The sequence below is a fragment of the Mus caroli genome, unplaced genomic scaffold (genome assembly GCF_978045245.1).
Source record: "Mus caroli unplaced genomic scaffold, Mus_caroli_1 scaffold_19, whole genome shotgun sequence".
NCBI lineage: Eukaryota > Metazoa > Chordata > Mammalia > Rodentia > Muridae > Mus > Mus caroli.
In genome coordinates, this window is record NW_028227274.1 from 51,809,133 (window position 1) to 51,829,275 (window position 20,143).

The window sequence follows — 20,143 nt, forward strand, 5'->3', positions numbered from 1 at the left end:
CAAAACCTACTGTTGCAATAAAACAAATAATAAGCAAATATATATATATATATATATATATATTTTTTTTTTTTTTTTTTTTTTTTTTGGTTTTTCGAGACAGGGTTTCTCTGTATAGCCCTGGCTGTCCTGGAACTCACTTTGTAGACCAGGCTGGCCTCGAACTCAGAAATCCGCCTGCCTCTGCCTCCCGAGTGCTGGGATTAAAGGTGTGCGCCACCACGCCCGGTGGGTGCAAATATATTTTTATTTCCTGTAACAAACCTGTTGGGAAATACTTCTGCCACAAATAAGATTTGATTATACATACAATTTGATATTAACTTTATATGCTATAATTTTGTACTTATAAAGAATTGTATTTATAGAGATGTGTGAAATAATTCCTTTTCTCGCTACAATAGTATTTTGAGAGTTAGTATAATAAATTATATTTAAAATCTAAAGTTGATTGGTGTTGTGGTTGGCATATGAAGCAGAACATAACTGCACAGACAACGTTCTTAGATGTTCTCAGACATCTCTGTTTTATCTAGTGTGTCCCTAAAGAGAGCAGCCCTCGTGGAAGGTCTTAAATTATTAAACCATGATGATTGTTTTGAGGATTTATCAATGATAGTCAGATTAGAGTATACTAGTCCCTATCTGTCTGTCTGTCTGTCTGTCAAACTATGCCAATCACTGTACCAGAACTGAAGGTGTTTATGAGAATAAGGCAATTGATTATTCATATTTGCTTCTCCTTAGAGACAATTTTAAAAAGCATCCTCTTGGCCTATTCCCTGTCTTTTAACATATATCTTTTAGCCTCTTATATACTTATAGATATCTATGTTTATTATTTCTACATAGTAGGATGATTAAAATTAAAGAGAAAGCATCTGCTATAAAAATTGCAACATCCTCAAGCATTATAAATATTTTGTGTTATGAAAAATTGTGAAGAGGGTATATTTCTGTGACACCCCTAGTAGTTACCATGCCTACTCTTTAAGATCTCCTTGTTACTTGCTTTCTTGTGTCCTTTGACTTGACTGTTCCTCTGAACATATTGTTTCACTCTTGATTGCGTCTGCATGCACCGTGCTACAGTACTACAGTTCTTTTCTTAGCTGTTTTCTTTTCTTTTTAAGCAACTGGAATGTAATTAGACACACTGAATCACATCTAGTTATACTTGTGCTTTTTGTTTGACTACCAGAAAGTACAGAAATCAATTCATTTTGTGTGGGCACTGGACTGAATAGTATGTAATATTCTTTGTCATTTTCTTTTTTTTTTTTTTTTTCCGAGACAGGGTTTCTCTGTATAGCCCTGGCTATCCTGGCACTCACTTTGTAGACCAGGCTGGCCTTGAACTCAGAAATCCACCTGCCTCTGCCTCCCGAGTGCTGGGATTAAAGTCGTGCGCCACCACACCCGGCTTCTTTGTCATTTTCTTAAATTAAATATTTTTAGGACCTTTATTGTGCGTCTGTTGAGATGTTCTAGACCTTTTAAAAACAGTTGGATTTTTAAACCACAGATGCCACAGCTGTTAGTTTTCAACATAGATTGTTTCTGAGGTTTGTTTGTTTATTTATTTTCAGGTGCTAAGGCTGGGGCCCAGGGCCTTGGCTTGTGCTCAGCAAGGACTGTGTGAACGAGCTGCACTCCCATTGAAAGTATACCTTGTTAGTTGTTCTTTACTTGTTAAAGAGCGTATCAGCTTTTGAAAGCCATGGAGTCTTTTGTCAGAAAAATGCTGGAAGGAGGGGTTGTGCATTTCAGATTAAGAAGTCTTCAGCTCTTATGCTGTCTTTGAGTTATCCACGAAGAAGTGTATGAGGTTTCGGCAGTCCACTCTGGCTTCCTTCTACTCTGTAGACTTGACTTCATCCTCATCCATTTTGTTCCCTGATTTTTTCCCTTTAGATAGTAACTTTATCTCTGTTTCTTCTCCTGGTAAAAATTTACCTTACCCTTTCACTTAAGACTATTCAAGAAACAGAAATTCTAATTCTTATCCATATGCTCCCCCCCCCTTTTTTTTCTTTGTTTTTGGTTTTTCCAGACAGGGTTTCTCTGTGTAGCCCTGGCTGTCCTGGAACTCACTCTGTAGACCAGGCTGGCCTCCAACTCAGAAATCCACCTGCCTCTGCTTTCCAAGTGCTGGGATTAAAGGCGTGCGCCACCACTGCCCAGCTCGTGCTTTCTTTTATTTGTGTCTCATTAATAACCAAACTTCTAGTAATTTTGTCATAGCTTTAACACTGTTAGGGTCCATACATTATTTTACTGTATTTTATTGTGAAATTAATTCTGAAGGTTGAGAGTCTGTGACCTTGGCTTGTATTCTTTTTTTTTTTTAAGATTTATTTATTTATTATTATATGTAAGTACACTTTAGCTGTCTTCAGATACACCAGGAGAGGGCATCAGATCTCATCACGGGTGGTTGTGAGCCACCATGCGGTTGCTGGGAATTGAACTCAGGACCTTTGGAAGATCAGTCAGTGCTCTTACCCGCTGAGCCACCTCTCTAGCCTTAGTCTGTACTTTGACTCTCTTTTTTTTTCCCCAAATTTTCCCTTCTCTTTTTTTGTAATTAGGTATTTATTTCATTTACATTTCCAATGCTATCCCAAAAGTCCCCCACACGCTCCCCCACCCACTCCCCCACCCACCCACTCCCACTTCTTGGCCCTGGCGTTCCCCTGTACTGAGGCATATAAAGTTTGCACGACCAATGGGCCTCTCTTTCCACTGATAGCCGACTAGGCCATCTTCTGATACATATGCAGCTAGAGACATGAGCTCTGGGGGGGGGGGGGGGAAGGGTGTTACTGGTTAGTTCATATTGTTGTTCCACCTATAGGGTTGCAAATCCCTTGGTTACTTTCTCTAGCTCCTCCATTGGGGGCCCTGTGATCCATCCAATAGCTGACTGTGAGCATCCACTTCTGTGTTTGCATAGTCAAACAAGAGACAGCTATATCTGGGTCCTTTCAGCAAAATCTTGCTAGTGTATGCAATGGTGTCAGCATTTGGAAGCTGATTATTGGATGGATCCCCGGATATGGCAATCAGTAGATGGTCCATCCTTTCATCACAGCTCCAAACTTTGTCTCTGTAACTCCTTCCATGGGTGTTTTGTTCCCAATTCTAAGAAGGGGCTTGGCTTGTATTCTTTAAGATTAACTTTGGACCTATGTAGTTTACTAGGCTTACCTTTCTTTCCCCTAGTAAGCATTTCTTTGATGCTTCCCTCCCCTCCCCTCCCTTCCTCTCCCTTCCTCTCCCCTTCCTTCCCCTCCCCTGTCCCCTCCCTCCTCATTCCCTCTCTGCCCTCTTTCCCTGCAGCTTTCTTCCCTCCCTCCCTTTGTTGTTGTTGTTGTTGTTCTCCTCCTCCCCCTCCCCCTTCCTCTCTCTCTCTCTCTCTCTCTCCCCTCCTTTCTTTCGTTTGTTTGCTCGCTCCTTGCAGTTTGTAATCAGATTGTTTCTCAACCTATGGGTCTTGACCTCTTTTGGTAAACTTCTATCCAAAAAATATTTACACTAAAATCCATAATAGTAGCAAAATTACAGTTCTAAAGTATCAATGAAAATAATTTTATGTTTGGGGGTCACCACACCATAAGGGACTGTAGTAAAGGGTCATAGCATTAGGAAGGCTGAGAACAGGCTGGGCTTAAACTCAGGTTAAACTCAAGGGTAACTCCTCTGTCTCAGTTTCCTGAGTACTGAGGTTATAGTTGTGAGCCATCCCATCCAGTGTTTATTTCTTTTTCTTTGTTCTCTCTGCCCTTCCTATTTGTAGTCATTGTTAGCTGGAGGCTGGAGACATTGGACTTTGTTACTGTTGCTTTTGTATTTGCTTTTTATTCTTTTGAAAAAAAAATGTAGGTTTGCTTTATATAGTAGGAATGTTCCCTCCTTTGTTTTTTAAAATTTTATTTATTCTAGTATCACTTTGATTCTCTATGTATTACTATATCTTCTAGAGGCTCCAAGGAGAAAATTGTTTTTAATTTTGTTGATTTTAAAGTTCTTTTTTGTTGATAAATAACTTACTAACCAGGAGTTTGCCCGCCTCCTTTGGTAGGGAGAACATTTTTTCATATTAGATTTCCTTAGATATCTGGTGATCCTTGATGGTCAGTTTATATTTGTGAAAGAGAGGATATATTTAGGTTTTCCTTATAAAGCTCTTAAAGAGTTCTGTATACAAATAAAACTTATCAACTAGAAGTATTATAAAAGCTTCATCTATCTATCTATCTATCTATCTATCTATCAATCAATCATAACTGACCTATCTCTGAGCATGATGTTGAAAGTTCAGAGATCATAAAAAGTTACACAGAAGAAACCGTGTTATCAAATACCAGAAGAAGCCTAGAACAGGGAAGATGGAACAGGATGGAGGACCCAGAATAAGGCCCACGCCTGAAACTGGGAATCAGTAGACAGTAGGAAGCAGTGAATTAGCTTAAAATAGAGCCTAGAAAATGAGCAGGCTTTTTAACAGCTGAAAATGAGTCCATTCTTAACACTGGACTTTCTGATAGATACAAAGGAAGCTCGTAAGTTTCATGGGTGCTCTCAGAGAGAAAGTTCTGCCACTGTATAGGTCTGGCCTAGAACGTTGCAATCTTTCTTAGTCTCCTGAGTGTTAGGATTACAGGCCTGTGCCATCTCATGCAGATCTCCAGAGTTGTACTGGAGATTTTGTGTGTTTGTGTGTTTGTGTGTTTGTGTGTATGTGTATGATGTTTTCAGCCTGTGGCTGTGGTGTCTGTAGAGGTCCACCTTCCTGTGCTGACCCCTTGCCATTCCACTTTGTTCAAGACAGGGTCTCCTTACCTTGGCGTAAACGAGGTTAGTTCTGGAGCTTCTGGAGCTGCCTGTCCAGGCCTCCCTCTTGTCTGTAAGGCTCTGTGCCAGGCTAACAGACAGCACAGGGTCTGCCTTTTACATTGGTTCCAAACGTCAGGATATAAAGCTGTGGACAAGTGCTTTTATTCACTGAGCTGTCTTTCCTGTTCTTATACCTGAGAATCTTAGTTTTAAACTATTTCACCTTCTAAAAAAACAGTTTTAGAAGTAAGAATTCTTAAAAGTAAGAATCAGTAGACAAGTAGGAAGCAGTGACTTAGCTTAAAATAGAGCCTAGAAAATGAGCAGGCTTTTTTAACAGCTGAAAATGAGTCCATTCTTAACACTGGACTTTCTGATAGATACAAAGGAAGCAATGGAAACTGACTAGCAGATCATTCATGGCAGGCAAGGGAGACAAGTCAAAGTGCCTATGACAACAACGATCACTAAGAAACTAAGGCACATCCTATTTTACCTCATTCAGTTCAGAACATTCAAGAAACTATTCATAAACTTATTTTAAGCTTACAAACCTTTAAAATTTTTTTTATGATTCTAATATTTGTGTTTAGACTTATGGTTTATTACATAGCATTCTTTCATGGGTTGAAGTAGGGTTCACTTTCTTTCTCACATTGGTGTACAGTTGTTAGTCATGTCACTGTTGAATTGACTTGGTGTCTTAGAAAATCAGCGGTCCATTGGTGTGGTCCTGTTTTAGACTCTGTTGTTTCATTTACCTGTTCTGTAGTAGTTTCTTATTGTCTTGATTACTGTAGCTCTCCAGTAAGCCTTGAAATTAGGTGCTGTTTATTTAATTTTGTTTTTGTGGTTTGAGATTGTTTATTGTAAATTGTGCATTTTCATACCGGCCCTAGGCCAGTTTGTCTAGAAAACAAACTCACTGACCTGCCACTTGGCATCATGTTGGTTCTACAGATCTTTACAAAAGGCACATTTTGAGGTGTTCCGATCTTCCATGTTTCTGTGTAGCCCAGTCAGGGCATTGACACACGTGTCACCACAACCTAGCTTGACACTGTTGCTGAGAAGAGTGGATTGTTTAGATGAAAGTAGGTGTTCATGTCGTAACAGCTGACAGACGAGCCCCAGAACACACATATTCGATAGCTGAGATTTCTAAAGGAAATGTGTCATTACTCTTTTCAAAGTCTACTTTTTTTTAGTGCTTTTAGTTTTCATCTGTATATTACAATATATTCAACACATGTATATTCATGTAGCATGGTGGTATATAACTGTAATCTTACAACTTGGGAGTCTGAGTCAGGAAGATTCCAAGTTTGAGACTAGGCCATGATACATAATAAGACCCTATCTCTAAAAGAAACTTTAATACCTATCTTCTCCAACATTTCTTAGCTTTGTGAATTTATTATTTATAAAGACATTATGAGTGTTACATAAAACATTTTTTTCCTTGAGACATAGGAATGCTGTGTTCTTATATTACCAGTTCTGTGACTCTTTCCTATAAAGAATAATAAATATTTGAGTAAATGAAGACAAAAGGAGAACATTCGTTTGAAAAGTTAGTGTGTATTGTTTTATGAATACTTTAAACTATTCTCCTTTGTTATTTTAAAACAAAATTCCTGATTTTGAGATTTTGTGTTTGTGGTGGATAGGGAGATGCCTCAGGTGACAAAGCCCCTCCTGCACAGGCAGGAGGACCTGTGTGTGGATCCCCAGCATGTCAAAAGCTGGGCATGACGTGTGCCTCTGTAGGGGCACTGGCAAGGGGTTCCTTGGAGCTTGTCGGCCTGCCAGTCTAGCTAATCTGTGAGTACTGGGTCATTGAGAGACACCGAGGAAGAAACCTCTGTGGTGGTTTAAATAAGAACATACCCCATAGGCACATATATTTGAACTCTTGGTTCCCAAATCCCCAAATGGCGGTACTGTTTGGGGAGGTTACAGAAGCTTTTGGAGGTGGAGTCTTGGTAGGGGAGTAGAGTTTATAGTTTTACCCCGCTTACGCTTTGCATTACAGAGAAGTGTTTGTGGTTAAAATACAATCTCTCTGGTGGCTTGATGACCCAGCATAGGGGAATGCTAGGGTGGTGAGTTGGGGGTGAGTAGGTGGGGGAGCACCCTCATAAAAACAAGGGGCAGGAGGAATGGGATAGGGGGATGAATAACATTTGAAATGTAAATAAATAAAATAACCAATTAAAAAAAAGATATAATTTCTCAACCTCCTGCTCAGGACTCCATCCTCATTCCAGTGGCCAAAAGAAACTCTTCCATAAGCTGATTTTGATTATGGTGTTGCATCACAGCAACAAAAACTGATCAAACACCTGATTTCTACCTCTGGCCATATATATATGTAATATATGTATATATGTAATATATATTATATATATGCATGCACATTTGTGCACCCACATTTTCATAGTCATATAAATATCTACACATATGTACCACGCATGTATACACAAATATGTTTTTTTAAAGTTAAATTTTGCTTTTGTAATGTTTGGTATTAAAGTACAGACATAAGAAGTAATGGTTGATGTAAGAGTCTACTGTGCTTTAATTTCACTGACCTCAACAAATAACTTAAGCTTTTGTCATTTAATTTCCTAAGTAGGTATGTTACCTTTGTTGACAATTTTCTCTTCTTGATGTTACAGCTCTCTATCAACACCAGCTTACATCACCGAGAAGATAATTTTGAAGACATACTTTGCTGAGAAGACAACTGAGAAGCTGTACGGATGGGATGAACAGGCGTCACTTGACTGACTATCTGCTGACGTTTGAGTGCTAGCGTTGCTCATAGGGTACTGCTACCTAGTGATGCACCTGCTCTCACAGTACCCCATTTCATCGTGCTTGTCTTGATTAAAGAATTCAAGGTGGAGTACCGCAAACTTGATATGGATAATAAAAAGAAAGACAAGGACAAATCAGATGATAGAATGGCACGGCCCAGTGGTCGGTCAGGGCACAGCACTCGAGGAACTGGGTCTTCTTCATCTGGAGTTTTAATGGTTGGACCTAACTTTAGAGTTGGGAAAAAAATCGGATGTGGCAATTTTGGAGAATTACGATTAGGTAAGATTGTTTTGTTTATTCCATTGTGTGAAGAACAGTTTAAAAATGAATACACTTGTAAAAGTGTATTCTTGCTTTAGTTATAAGTTCTTTAAGTATATAGTTAGGGGCTTTAGTTGATCACTATTTCCCAAAATGCAGGTATTGAATATAGGAATTGAAACTTTCTTATTTGCGCTTTCATTTGGAAGGAACTCCCAAGTGTCCGAATGTCTGTCTGTTTGAGAGTAACCATTTTCAACCAGGATCGTTTCTTTAACTGGCATCTCAGAGCATCTACTCATACTATGAGTTTGGGAAGAGCTGGGCTTACTGCAGCTCTAACTGTCCGCTTCAGGAACCTAAAGGAAGACTTGCCAGATGCCACAGAGCAGCTCAGTGACATATTTAGATGTGAGATGTCAATCTTATTCCCAGTGCAGTAGAACAGCTGTCTCCATTGAAAAGAAACAAGGAACGTGGCATGCTAACACGGGAATCAGTACTTAGGTAATTAAATACATTAAGGGCTCTCCTCATTGCACCATCAAGACTGAACTTGAGGTGAAAAAAAAATGGCTTTACAGTTTTCATTGAGTCTCACTTGCTGTTGAAAATAAAACAGTTCGTATGTTTCTACTGAGCTATCTCTTATTAGCTTGTAAAACACATTAATTTGTAGTGTCTCTTCTATTTCATTTGCTTTGTGTTGCTAATGTGCATTAAATATGAATGAATGAAGAAGCAAACTAATAAAAGCTAGTGACATTCTTTGTACATAGCTATAAATATGATGTAGTTGGCAGATTCTTTTGCATTTAGTAACGACTAAAATATTTGAAAGGGCACATATTTTATGGGTTATTTTTGAAAGATTGTGAATTAATTTGAATTTTCTAAGTTGTTTTTTACTTGGGAGTTAGAGAAATTAGATTATTTACTTTTTGTTAAACTTTGAGATCATCCATCCAGTTCTTAACATTGGCCATATACCGAAACATGCTTATGAATTATTTTTCTAGGTTATTGTAAATAACAAATTTATGAGTGTAATATAAAAAGATTAACAATATATGTATAGGTTTTGGTTATTTTTATTATAGTTCTCTACATAATTTAGAAATAACTATTTTTATAATATACAGTCTGTGTGTGTGTGTTTACACAGAACAATTCTAGTGGGCCAACTTTACCAGAACAATATGAGACATAATGTCTCATGAGCTATATACTAAAATTACACTATGTGTTATGGAGCATTCCTTTCTTTGTTTGTGAGTGAACAAAAATAAAACCAATGTGCCTGCTTAGTGTCTCTAATTTTATCCGATGAAATGATTATGTGTAGAATCTAATTGTGTTGTATATATGTGCTTGATACTTACATATTTATTTAAATATATAATCTATATATGTGTACATTGAAGAGTCAAGTTAATATACTGTAATAACATGTGAGACGTTTCCTGCAAAGATTTGTACGGAATTGGTTGTACCAAAATTGAGCTTGAGTTGACTGTAGTTAATTTCAGCAGTCTAGGTGTGAGGCTACTCAAAGGCAGCTCTGTATTACTGACGAACCCACCATACCAGGAAGAGCTGCATTTCTGGAGATCTCTGCCCGACTTATAGGCAGCCTGAGTGGTCAGGGTAGTGTCCTCCTCATTCCCCTGTGGATGGGAGAGTCTCTTCCCTAAGTAGCTGTTTATTGCTTCCATAGACGTAACCGTGGGAGAGGCCCTGGGAATTTGGAAGTTTCAGCCCTCTCGGGTCTAGTCGAGCATCTGCTTCCTGAGCTTCAGGCTTCATTCCCCTCTCCAGGAGGGAGTGTTTTCATAGACAGCAAATACATGTATCCTCTCTACTACAAATGTCATTGGTTTATGGATATTTAAGTATTTCACACATATATGTATATATATGTGTGTATATATATATATATATTCATATCCATAAACATATAGAGCTAAATTAGTCATTTTAAGTTAAGTTTTCTTATTCATAGACCACTAAGAGGGCAATTTATTACTGTCTTTTCAAAGTCCTCCATGGTTTCTTTGTTTAGAGAAAAGCTATTATAAGCCTTTTTTTTTTTTGGTTGGCTCTAGCAATATAGTTGTTGCCATCCATATAGGGGAGGGTTAGATGAGAGTCAGATGTCTCTAAATTGTCCACGGTTGTCTACAGTCTCAGTGTCTGGTTAGGGTCTTCTCTCTTGCAGGAAAGAGCTCATTGTTCATTATCTTGACTTTTATCTCGACTTTTATCTCACCAAGGTTTAGTGATGAGGCTTCTTCCTCCCCCCCTCCCCCCTTATTTTGTGTGATTGTTTTGCCTGTGTGGATGTCCGTGCATCGCCCTGGAGGCCAGAAGAAGGTGTTAGATCCTCTGGACTGGAGTTACCCATGGTTGTGAGCTGCCATTTGGTTCCTGGAAATTGAACTCGGGTCCTCTGGAATACCCTGAAGTCTTCTTTGGATCTTTTTTTTTTTGAAAAACCATTTTGTTTGGGGAGAGCCAGTTCTTAGAAAAAGAGCAATTACTAGAGACTTAGGTAGGAGCATGCCTTGGGTGTGAATTATCCAGTCCCCCGTGCCTTCGTCAGGGTCTCTATTCCTGCACAAACATCATGACCAAGAAGCATTTGGGGAGGAAAGGGTTTATTCAGCTTACACTTCCACATTGCTGTTCATCACCAAAGGAAGTCAGGACTGGAACTCAAGCAGGTCAGGAAGCAGTAGCTGATGCAGAGGCCATGGAGGGATGTTTTTTATTTGCTTGCCTCCCCTGGCTTGCTCAGCCTGCTCTCTTATAGAACCAAGACTACCAGCCCAGAGATGGCACCACCCACAAGGGGCCTTTCCCCCTTGATCAGTAATTGAAAAAATGCCTTACAGCTGGATCTCATGGAGGCATTTCCTCAACTGAAGCTCCTTTCTCTGTGATAATTTCAGCTTGTGTCAAGTTGACACAAAATTAGCCAGTACACCCAACTTTGTCTTTATCCTCCTATGTACCCAGGAATAATATTCTGTGCAGTGCTATCAGAGTCTAACCCTCTACCCAAAGGTCAGTGGAACTGTGGAGCCACAATAGTCCTAATGTGTTTATTTTGCGCTGTCCCTCTTTCCTTGTGCTCTTGTCTTCTGCCTCCTAACCCAAACAGGGTTCTTTACAACCCTCTATGGCAGAGGTTCTCAACCTTCCTAATGCTGAGACCTTTTAATACAGTTCTTCATGTTGTGTGACTCCAACCATAAAATTATTTTCATTGCAACTCCATAACTCTTAATTTTGTTACTGTTCTGCATCATACTGTAAATAAGGAAAATCACAATGCAAACATTAAGTGATCCCTGTGAAAGGGTGGCTCTGCACACAAAGTGCTCATGACTCAGGTAGGGAGCCACTTGTGAAAACAGCAAACTCTACTTCTCGGAGTTTCACTTCTGTTTTCTTGCAGCTGTACCTGATTACATTAAAACAAAACAAACCCTCAAACGCAGAACAAGGGTATTATACATATTACTTTATGAATTAGTATATTTAAAATAAGAAGCTGTGCCTTTTGACATAATTGAGTTTACCATAGGAGTTTCTATAGCTTTTCTTTATGAGTCTTCTATCTGCATGTACACCCTGAGCACCAGGAGAGAGCATCCCACTCCATGATAGATGGTTGTGAGCCATCGTGTGGGTGCTAGGAATTGAACTCAGGACCTCTGGAAGAGCAGCCAGTGCTCTTAGCCTCTGAGCCATCTCTCCAGCCCCTCTATAGCTTTCCTTACTCGTTTTCTCCACTGTTCTTGTTCCTCACAATTCTTTATTTGGATGCCTGTGAGTGAAAATTACAATGTTGAAATTCCATATGCTTTATAGCTCCATGACATAAAGGTTTGAGTAAATTTATCATTTTTATGTTTATTGATTTTTTTTTTCTTCAAAAACATTTGAAAATGTAAAAAAATGGTTGAACATGTAAACCTAAAGAGTAGATAGTGGGGGTGGTGAGATGGCTTAGTGCACAAGGACAGTTGTTGCTAAGTATGACAAGTTTAATCCTTGCTACCTCATGATGACAAGTGAGATGATTCTACAAGCTATCCTCTGTCTGTACATGTACTCCACAGAACATCTATGCCATGCCAACCCCCCTTCCCCAATAAATAAGTGAATAAATAAATGAATGAATGAATGTAAGGAATTTAGAAATTGTATCCCCAAGTACAGTAATTTTAATCAATTTCATTTTCTTCCACATAACACAGACCAGAGGGAGAAAGCTCAAGATCTGTCTGTATCTTCATTGTGTGGGCTCTGGTGTCTGCAGGGTGATCTCACTAGCTGTTACTCCTTTCCAGTTAGCCAAATAAAAGGAAGAAGAATCAAGGACATAGTCTATTCCTGGAAATTGGAAGTGTCATGCTTCATGGTCATTGGTGTGAAGTTAGTCACACGGCTACCTTAAGCTGAAAATGCCTGGAAAATATAGTTTATAGCTGGACAACTTTTTTTAAATGCAGCGTTAATATTGATGGACAGCGACTAGTTCCTGCTTGACACATAATGTGACATCGGAAGGTCATAGTTTTCTCTAATACTCCTGTTCCACAATGTTGTTAAAAACCCTTCAGGTTCAATACACAGAAAACTGGATTAGAAATCCGCTTGAGATAAAGATATCAGCAAAGTAACCCCAGTCCGTTTGGAGCCTTAACGGATCTGTGTATCCCCTCCATCTCCCTCCTATCAGACAGACAGACAGACAGACAGACTGTACACCATTCACTTTTGTGTTTAACACATGTTGATTAAACTCTAGCCATAGGACTGTGGCTAGAGTTACACAGGGACAAGACTATATTATTTTGTTCATGTTTATGACTGTAATCCTCACAGTTCAACCTGACATTTAATATTAATGAAGATGATGCTTTTTAGAATTCAACTTCTTTTTGTTTCTTTTCTTTTTCTTTTTTTTGCTGTTACATAAAAGATTCGAGTATGAAAGCCAACAAAAATGTTGCTGTGTTTGGGCTCTGTAGGATATGTATTTAGCTACTTGTTTTTTGAATTTTTCCTGCACATAGTTCAGAATAAAAATTATATAAAGATTGTTGTGAAGGGATTATAATGCTTTGAGGAAATACATATTTTCTGTCTTTAAACTCAGCTGTAAATTAGATACCAGTCCCTTAAGGCTTCCCTTAGATTTCCTGGAAGACACCTGCAGTCTCATAGATGATGAGTTTAAAAATGTGCACGAAAACATTTCTAGATTCTAAATCAATTGCTTAAAAATATAAAATATTCTCTAAAGTTTGAAAACTATGAACGTTTGTTTAATGAGTATCAGAATAGAACTTGACTTATAACACTTAGTGTTTCTGGTTTGTAAAATCCTTCAAATAGGCCAGGTTCATAGATCTATGCTACTCGTCATTAATGTGAATGATTCCCACTTTTACGTACTTGTATGCAATAAGGGCAATATTTAGAAGATTGATATGAATATTCTGCTCTATAAAGATGGCGATACATCTGAGGCTGAAGTTAGGGACTGTATGAAAGGCTAAAGGGTGCTGTGCAGGAAAATGCCATGCATGAAAACTGGTAAACTGCCTGGTTTATTTTTAGTAGATTTTGTAACCAGAGCCACTTTTTTGTTTTAAAAACAAACAAACAAACAAAGTCATTCTGTTTTGAGTACAGTAGTCATTTTTTGCTAATTAAAAAATATTGGAAATTGAGAAACAAGATGTGCTACTTTTATTTCATTCTTTTTGATGTATTTATAAAGATACCCTTTCTGATTTATTTATAGCGATAGATGCTGATTCATATTTCACATTGTCCTTCCGTCCTTATTAGCTCTTGTTCTCCATAGCATTCTCCTGGGGCTGCAGGTTCTGACCACTGGAATTTTCTTGGCTTAAGGCCAACACAAAGATATAATTAGTTTATTTAAATTCTTTTCATGTTAGTGATGTTAACCTGTGTTCTGATTTGTCATTTACATGCTTTTGTATCTAACATAATTTTCAGTCTTTAGAAGTTTAAAGTAGTTCATGTAACCAAATATATATAAAACCTTGTTTTCTTATCCCCAGAAAAGTCTCTATGTATTGAGATGATCAGTAATTTTTTGGTTTTATTTCTTATATTTAACTCTAAATAGTTGGAATTAGTTTGATTGTAAGTTTTCTCAAAACAGTTAATGAATTGCTTTTACTTTAGTTTACTTATTTATTTTTTGAGAAAGGTTTCCTCGTGTAGCCTTGGCTATCCTAGAAGTAGTTCTATAGGCTAGGCTGGCCTCAAAAGCAGAGATCCTCCTAGCTCTGCCTCCCATGTGCTGGGATTAAAGGTGTGCACCACCACTGCCCAGCTTCAGCAGTTTTCTTATTTAACTATTTGAGTTTTTATATATCTGATATATATCAGATTAAATATGTGGCCTGATAAGATAATATTCTATAATGGTTTAAAAGGAAATGGATGGATGAGTTTTATATTCTTACTTTATATAGGTGTTTTGGCTTCAAATGTATTCACAACTTAACTTGAATATTGATTTCTAAGTTGAATGTGGTATTATAACAAAGTCAGAATATTTTTCTTATAATTGGATAACATGTTTATTAGTACCACTTTCTACTTGGAGTCTAAATTGAATGCAATTATTGAGTTGATAGCAAATTTAGCAATTTTCTTGTCATAAGAGGTGGAAGTAAAGGGTTTTGCTTTATTTAATGTCTTATATACTTTTTGATTTTAAACAGAGTACTGATCGTAAAAGTTATGTAAGTTAAATTTAAAAGTATTATCAGAATCTGACATATTTCTTCCTTTTTCAAGGGAAAAATTTATACACAAATGAATATGTGGCGATTAAACTGGTAAGTTCATACTGATTGTTATTCTACAATTATTTCTTCTAATTATTGGCTTATTAATATGTGGCGATTAAACTGGTAAGTTCATACTGATTGTTATTCTACAATTATTTCTTCTAATTATTGGCTTATTAATTTTTCATCTTTAGATTTATAATTTGCATGTTCATTCACAAGGAAAAATGTTTGCACAAGTGGGCTTTTGTAACCACGGCCCTGACATCACTGCTGAAACTTGAGATGTGTAGAGTGTCAGTGCTTTCTCTATGATGAAAACTCTGTCTTTACTTCGGCAGCATCATGGAATGAAATATTGTAGTTGGGCAGTATTTTTAATTTAGGAAGTTTTTTTCAAGTGGATAAAAGCAAAATTTTTCTTTCTGATTAGACAAGATAAACATGCCTTTAGCATTCAGGATCATATTTGAACACACACTTGGGTGCCAATTATCCTCTGAAGTTTTTTCTACAGGTGTTTTATAAATCCGGTAAAGCTGGTTGCTGCTAGACTTTCAGGGATTCAAAAATCTGTGAGTGTGGGTAGTAGCAAGAGGAGCTGACTGTCTCGGGAGTATTCCCAAGTTTATGTGCTCAGAGCAACAGGCACAAATCAGATCTCTTTGGAAGTATTTGTACCCTGGAACTATTTTTATTCATTTGCCCATTCATTCATTCACTGAGACAGAACCTATTTAGATCTGAGTGTTCTAGAATTCACTTTGTAGACCAGGCTGCTGGAACTCACAGTGATCCACCCGCTTCTCTCAAGTGCTGGGATTAAAGGCATCTGCCCCTCCGTGGTGCTAGGAGCCATTTTTATAAGACATATTTTCTTATTCTGGTTGTTGGTCCAGTTCCCCTCGGATCCAGATTGAGTTGGTGTTCTCATTCTCCTCACCCTGTCTCCCTTGTCCGTGACCTGTGTTATTAGGGTGGTATGAGTCAGACTGCTAGAGGAAGAGGCAGTGGGAGGAAATTAAAAAAAAAGAAAGAAAGAAAGAAAGAAAACTTTTGAACTGCAGTGGAAAGTCCCTGCTGCTCGATGTGTGCTGTTTCCCGTCTTTTCATCAAAATGAAGATAGGCAGGCAGTTTGTGGCATCACTGAGACACATGGGACTGACGCTGGGCTTATGCAAGTGAATTCTTACTGGTTTCAAGGTCTAGTCTCTGACTTTATAATACAAAGTCTGTCTGGGTTATGACAAGATAACCACTGTTGTTTTAAATTAGATTTGTGGTAATCAGTCATGAGAGTCAGTTAATATAACAAAGCTCTTAAAATTGAGAAAATAGTTTTTACTTTTTGATAACATTTTTTAATATTAAGGTTCCACATGCCCAAATTAGTAGAAATATTGTTTTATTTTTAAAAATATTAGTTATTTATCAGTGTTATAAATGTAGACAGTGTATCTTGATGTTACCCATTTTCTCCCTCCCCTCTGTCCCTTCCTCCAATAAGTTCCCCTTCTACCTCATGTCTATTTAAAAACAACAAAGCAAAGCTCACCGAGTCCAGTTAGTGTTGCTTTTGCTCTTGTGTAGTGGTGTTGGCTCTCCACTGGAGCATGGTCAACTTGTCATATACACACCCCCTCCCCCAGTTCACTTCCCCTTCTCCAGCTGCCATCAACTGCCAGCAGCTCATCAGCTAGGGAGAGTGCTTTCTGCATCCCTCCCCTTCCTCCTTGCTGAAATGTTGATGGGCTAGGGCTTATGCAAGCAGCCTTAGCTGTCCTGAGTTCATGAGGGCAGTGACCATATCATGTCCAGAAGACAACATTTTCCAGTACCCCTTCCCTCCTCTGACTGCAGTTCTTTCTGTCCCTTCTTCAGGAAGGGTATATTCCTTGAGGTTGCAGGAGTGAAGGGGGTATGGGAGATTGATGTCTATGTCCTATTTACGGCTGAACACTCAATCATATTTATTCTCAAGACTTTGACCAGTTATGAATCACTGTATTAAATAATTTTTAAAGGCTACATGGAAGCCAAGTTAAGCAGACGAGGCAAGTTAGTATATAGGACTCATAGAAGAGAGACTCAGCATATAGGAATCGTACAATATTTGAATAGGCATTTTGATTTTGTTTGGAATTGTTCTTATTTTCCATGTTCTAGCCCCTTGAATGGCATTGGAGTTGGAGTTGGATGCCAGGATAGAAATGTGTGGTGTTCTGTACTAGTGATGAAGTGGCCTTAATGAGCAGATTGATGTGTAGACAGTATATCCTGTGTGAGACAGCAGCTACTGCTAGGTTAATTGCTCTGTCTAGTTAATTCACCGGGTAGAACCCTTAAGTCCTGTTATTTTCAGATTTAGAACTTGTTTGTCCTGTGCCTACCACTGGTGATTTAGTAAAAACAAATCATGCCATCTTCCAGCCTCTCTCTATACTACAGACAGGACTTTTCCCCGTTTTATTTGTGTATTTCTCTTTTCTGCCCTTTTCTGGGTGATGTGGGATAGGACATCCTTCCTTTATTCTGACTGCCTTTTTAGGCAGGGTTCTTATAGCCCAGGCTGGCCTTGACTTTGCTATGCAGCTTGAAAATGATCATGAACTCTGGATCTTTTTGCTGCCACTTTGCAAGTGCTAGGATTACAGGTGTGCACCTCCATACCAGCCTTTCCTTTTTACGTGCTGTGATCAGCATTACATACACACAGTTTTCTCATAATTTAGGGTAATTGGCAACTTTTTTACTTTTCTATTTTGAGGTAGGACTTACAGCCATATTCTCTCTATATTTATTGGAAGGTCAGAAAATGTTTTACATTTTGGTCCTTGGTTTACTGATTTCCATGTGTGTGGTTTGATGTTTTATTATATCTCAGTGCAATAGGTAAGGTGTAATTTTGTTTACAACCAACTATAAAGATAGTCACTTGAAAATGTTATGTTTATATATTTTAGACATACCTCATTTCTGTATTTTGGTGAGGTAAAGGCACTCTTTGATAGTTTGAAAGCAGGTCTTAGTGACTAGTTCAGTTCTGTATATAGAGAAGGAGGAGCCATAAAGAATTTTAACCCTAAATTACAGATGAGGAACTGCAGTATACAGAAAGCTTAGCTAACTGTCCAAATGTCACATAGCTAGTGAAGTGGGAAATCGAGGGTTCAAACAAAGTATAATTTGGTTTCAATCTCTGTGCTTTTAACTATTGCTCTGTATTGCCCCTCAAGATGTAAGCTTACTGCTTTCTAGAAGTAATCCTTTTATACTGTTTCCAGTGAGTTTCATTCATATATGTATGTATCTAATGTGTGTATGTGTGTGTATATATATATATAGTGTGTGGGTGTGTGGGTGTGTATACACACACATACACATATTCATTCACTCTTGGGCTTCTCATTCTTGAGTCTGGGTGTTGCTTGTGATCACCACTGCCCTCTTCCCATCCAGTGCCTTCTCACTATGCTGTCAGATATCTAATAACGTATCATTCCTACTTTCCCCTCACAATGCATCTTCAGTTTTCCTGCTAACCTTTTACTTCCCTTAGTCTCTTGTTTTGTTGTTGTTGTGTTTATCTTTTGTTGCAGAAAACTATGTTTCTAATTTAATTACTTTTTAAAAAATTCTGTTGGTTCTTTTGATAGTATTCTGGCAAAATATCTATTCTACATATGTTTGTAGATGGTATAAATTTATTGAACATTGAGCATCACAATGTTAATTTTATATGGATCTTAAGATATAGAGATAACTAGTAAAATATGAGAGTGTATATATGTTTAAACATTTGGAATTATAACCTAGTAGTTTTCTTTTAACTGAAGTGCGTTTTGTTTATTCAATTGTTTGCCTAGGAGCCCATGAAATCCAGAGCACCACAGCTGCATTTGGAATACAGATTCTATAAGCAGTTAGGATCTGGAGGTAGGTTATATTACAAATTTTAAAATTTGTAATAACACAAATCATTATTATAATAATTATTTAGTTTCAAGATATACTATTTTAAATTTGATTACAGAATCATTTCTTTATGTTTTAAAATTGGGGCTGAAGGTATGCTTCAGCAGTTGAGTGCTTCCTGCTCTTTCAGAAGACAGCAGTTCCTGGCACACGTGTCAGGAGGGAGGCGAGTCCGCCTGCAACTGCAGCTCCAGGTGATGTGCATGGTGATGCACATGGAGAGAGAGGATGGGGTCTTGTTGCAGTCAGTTCTCTCTCTCCACCTGTGTGTCCTGGGATCTAAACTCAGGTTGGTAGGCATGGTGGAAAATGCCTTTACTGCTGAACTACCTCCTTAGCCCAGGAGGAGTCATTGTTATAACTGTGCCAAAGAATGCTATTTTACTTAATAGTCCTTAAAAAAATGAATGAATGAATGAATGTGATGGTCATAGAGAACACTGTGACAAAATTAATCTTGCAAATAGTATCCATAGTGTTAGCCTTTTCAGCAATATTTACTGGTGTTATGATGGGTATAAAATGGATCTATAAATATATCCACATGGTAATTCCTGGAACCCAAATTCACATATGGCAGATGTATGAATCGCAGGATTGTCCTGGATGTTATCTGCGTAAGCTCTAAATGCAAAATGCAAGTGTCCTTGTTAGAACGGCAGAGACATTTGCCACACACAGGAAAGAGTGTGCTCAGGGAGCGATGTGAATGAGCCCAGGAATGCCTGCAGCTCTGAGATCCGGAGGGAGGCCCCTGCACTCTCCCGAGCGTCTGTAAAGCACAAGTCTAGCCCTACCTTTATGTAGCCTCATGAAACTGTTTTGGAACACTGGCCTCTAAAGTGCAATGCAATCAGTTTTAAGCCATCAGATTTGTAGTAACTTCTTAAGAGCAGGTAATACAAGTAAAATACTCATATTTTTATATGAAGTTCTTAAATTTCAGCGGGAATAGAGATTTTTGCTATTGGCAAATATTGATGGTAAAACTTTGTGCTCATGTGTTGCCTTGTCTTCATGCTGACGGTTTTCAGGGTGCTGCTTTTATGTGTTGCATTTCTTCTAATTATAATGATTTTACTTGAACCACTTTTCTGTAGTAGGATATATTGTTCCCCAGATTTAATAAAATAGAATTTATTTATTTATTTATTGAATGCACTGTAGCTGTCTTCAGACACACCAGAAGAGGGCATCGGATCCCATTACAGATAGTTGTGAGCCATGATGTGGTTGCTGGGAATTGGACTCAGGACCTCTGGAAGAGCAGTCAGTGCTCTTAGCCACTGAGCCACCTCTCCAGCCCCCAGAATAGAATTTCTTGATGTGTACTTTATAGGTATTTACATTCAAGTTGGTAGGGCTGTTCATTTCTTATAATGCAGTTTGCATT

General features: G+C 38.1%; 1 protein-coding gene across 12 annotated transcripts in view; it reads left to right on the forward strand.

Annotated features, from left to right (window-relative positions):
* The window catches only part of Csnk1g3 (casein kinase 1 gamma 3), an 81,915-nt gene that overhangs the window by 16,815 nt on the left and 44,957 nt on the right, over positions 1-20,143 (forward strand). For 11 of the 12 annotated variants that reach the window (XM_021150495.3, XM_029471805.2, XM_021150496.3 and 8 more), the window contains exons 2-4: positions 7,521-7,944; positions 14,782-14,822; positions 18,642-18,711. In XM_021150495.3, coding sequence (XP_021006154.1) covers positions 7,767-7,944; positions 14,782-14,822; positions 18,642-18,711 — 289 coding nt within the window. In that variant the 5' untranslated portion in view covers positions 7,521-7,766. Of the gene's footprint in view, positions 1-7,520; positions 7,945-14,781; positions 14,823-14,885; positions 14,898-18,641; positions 18,712-20,143 lie in introns of those variants that run through there. The other variant, XM_085833558.1, reaches the window with a different exon arrangement.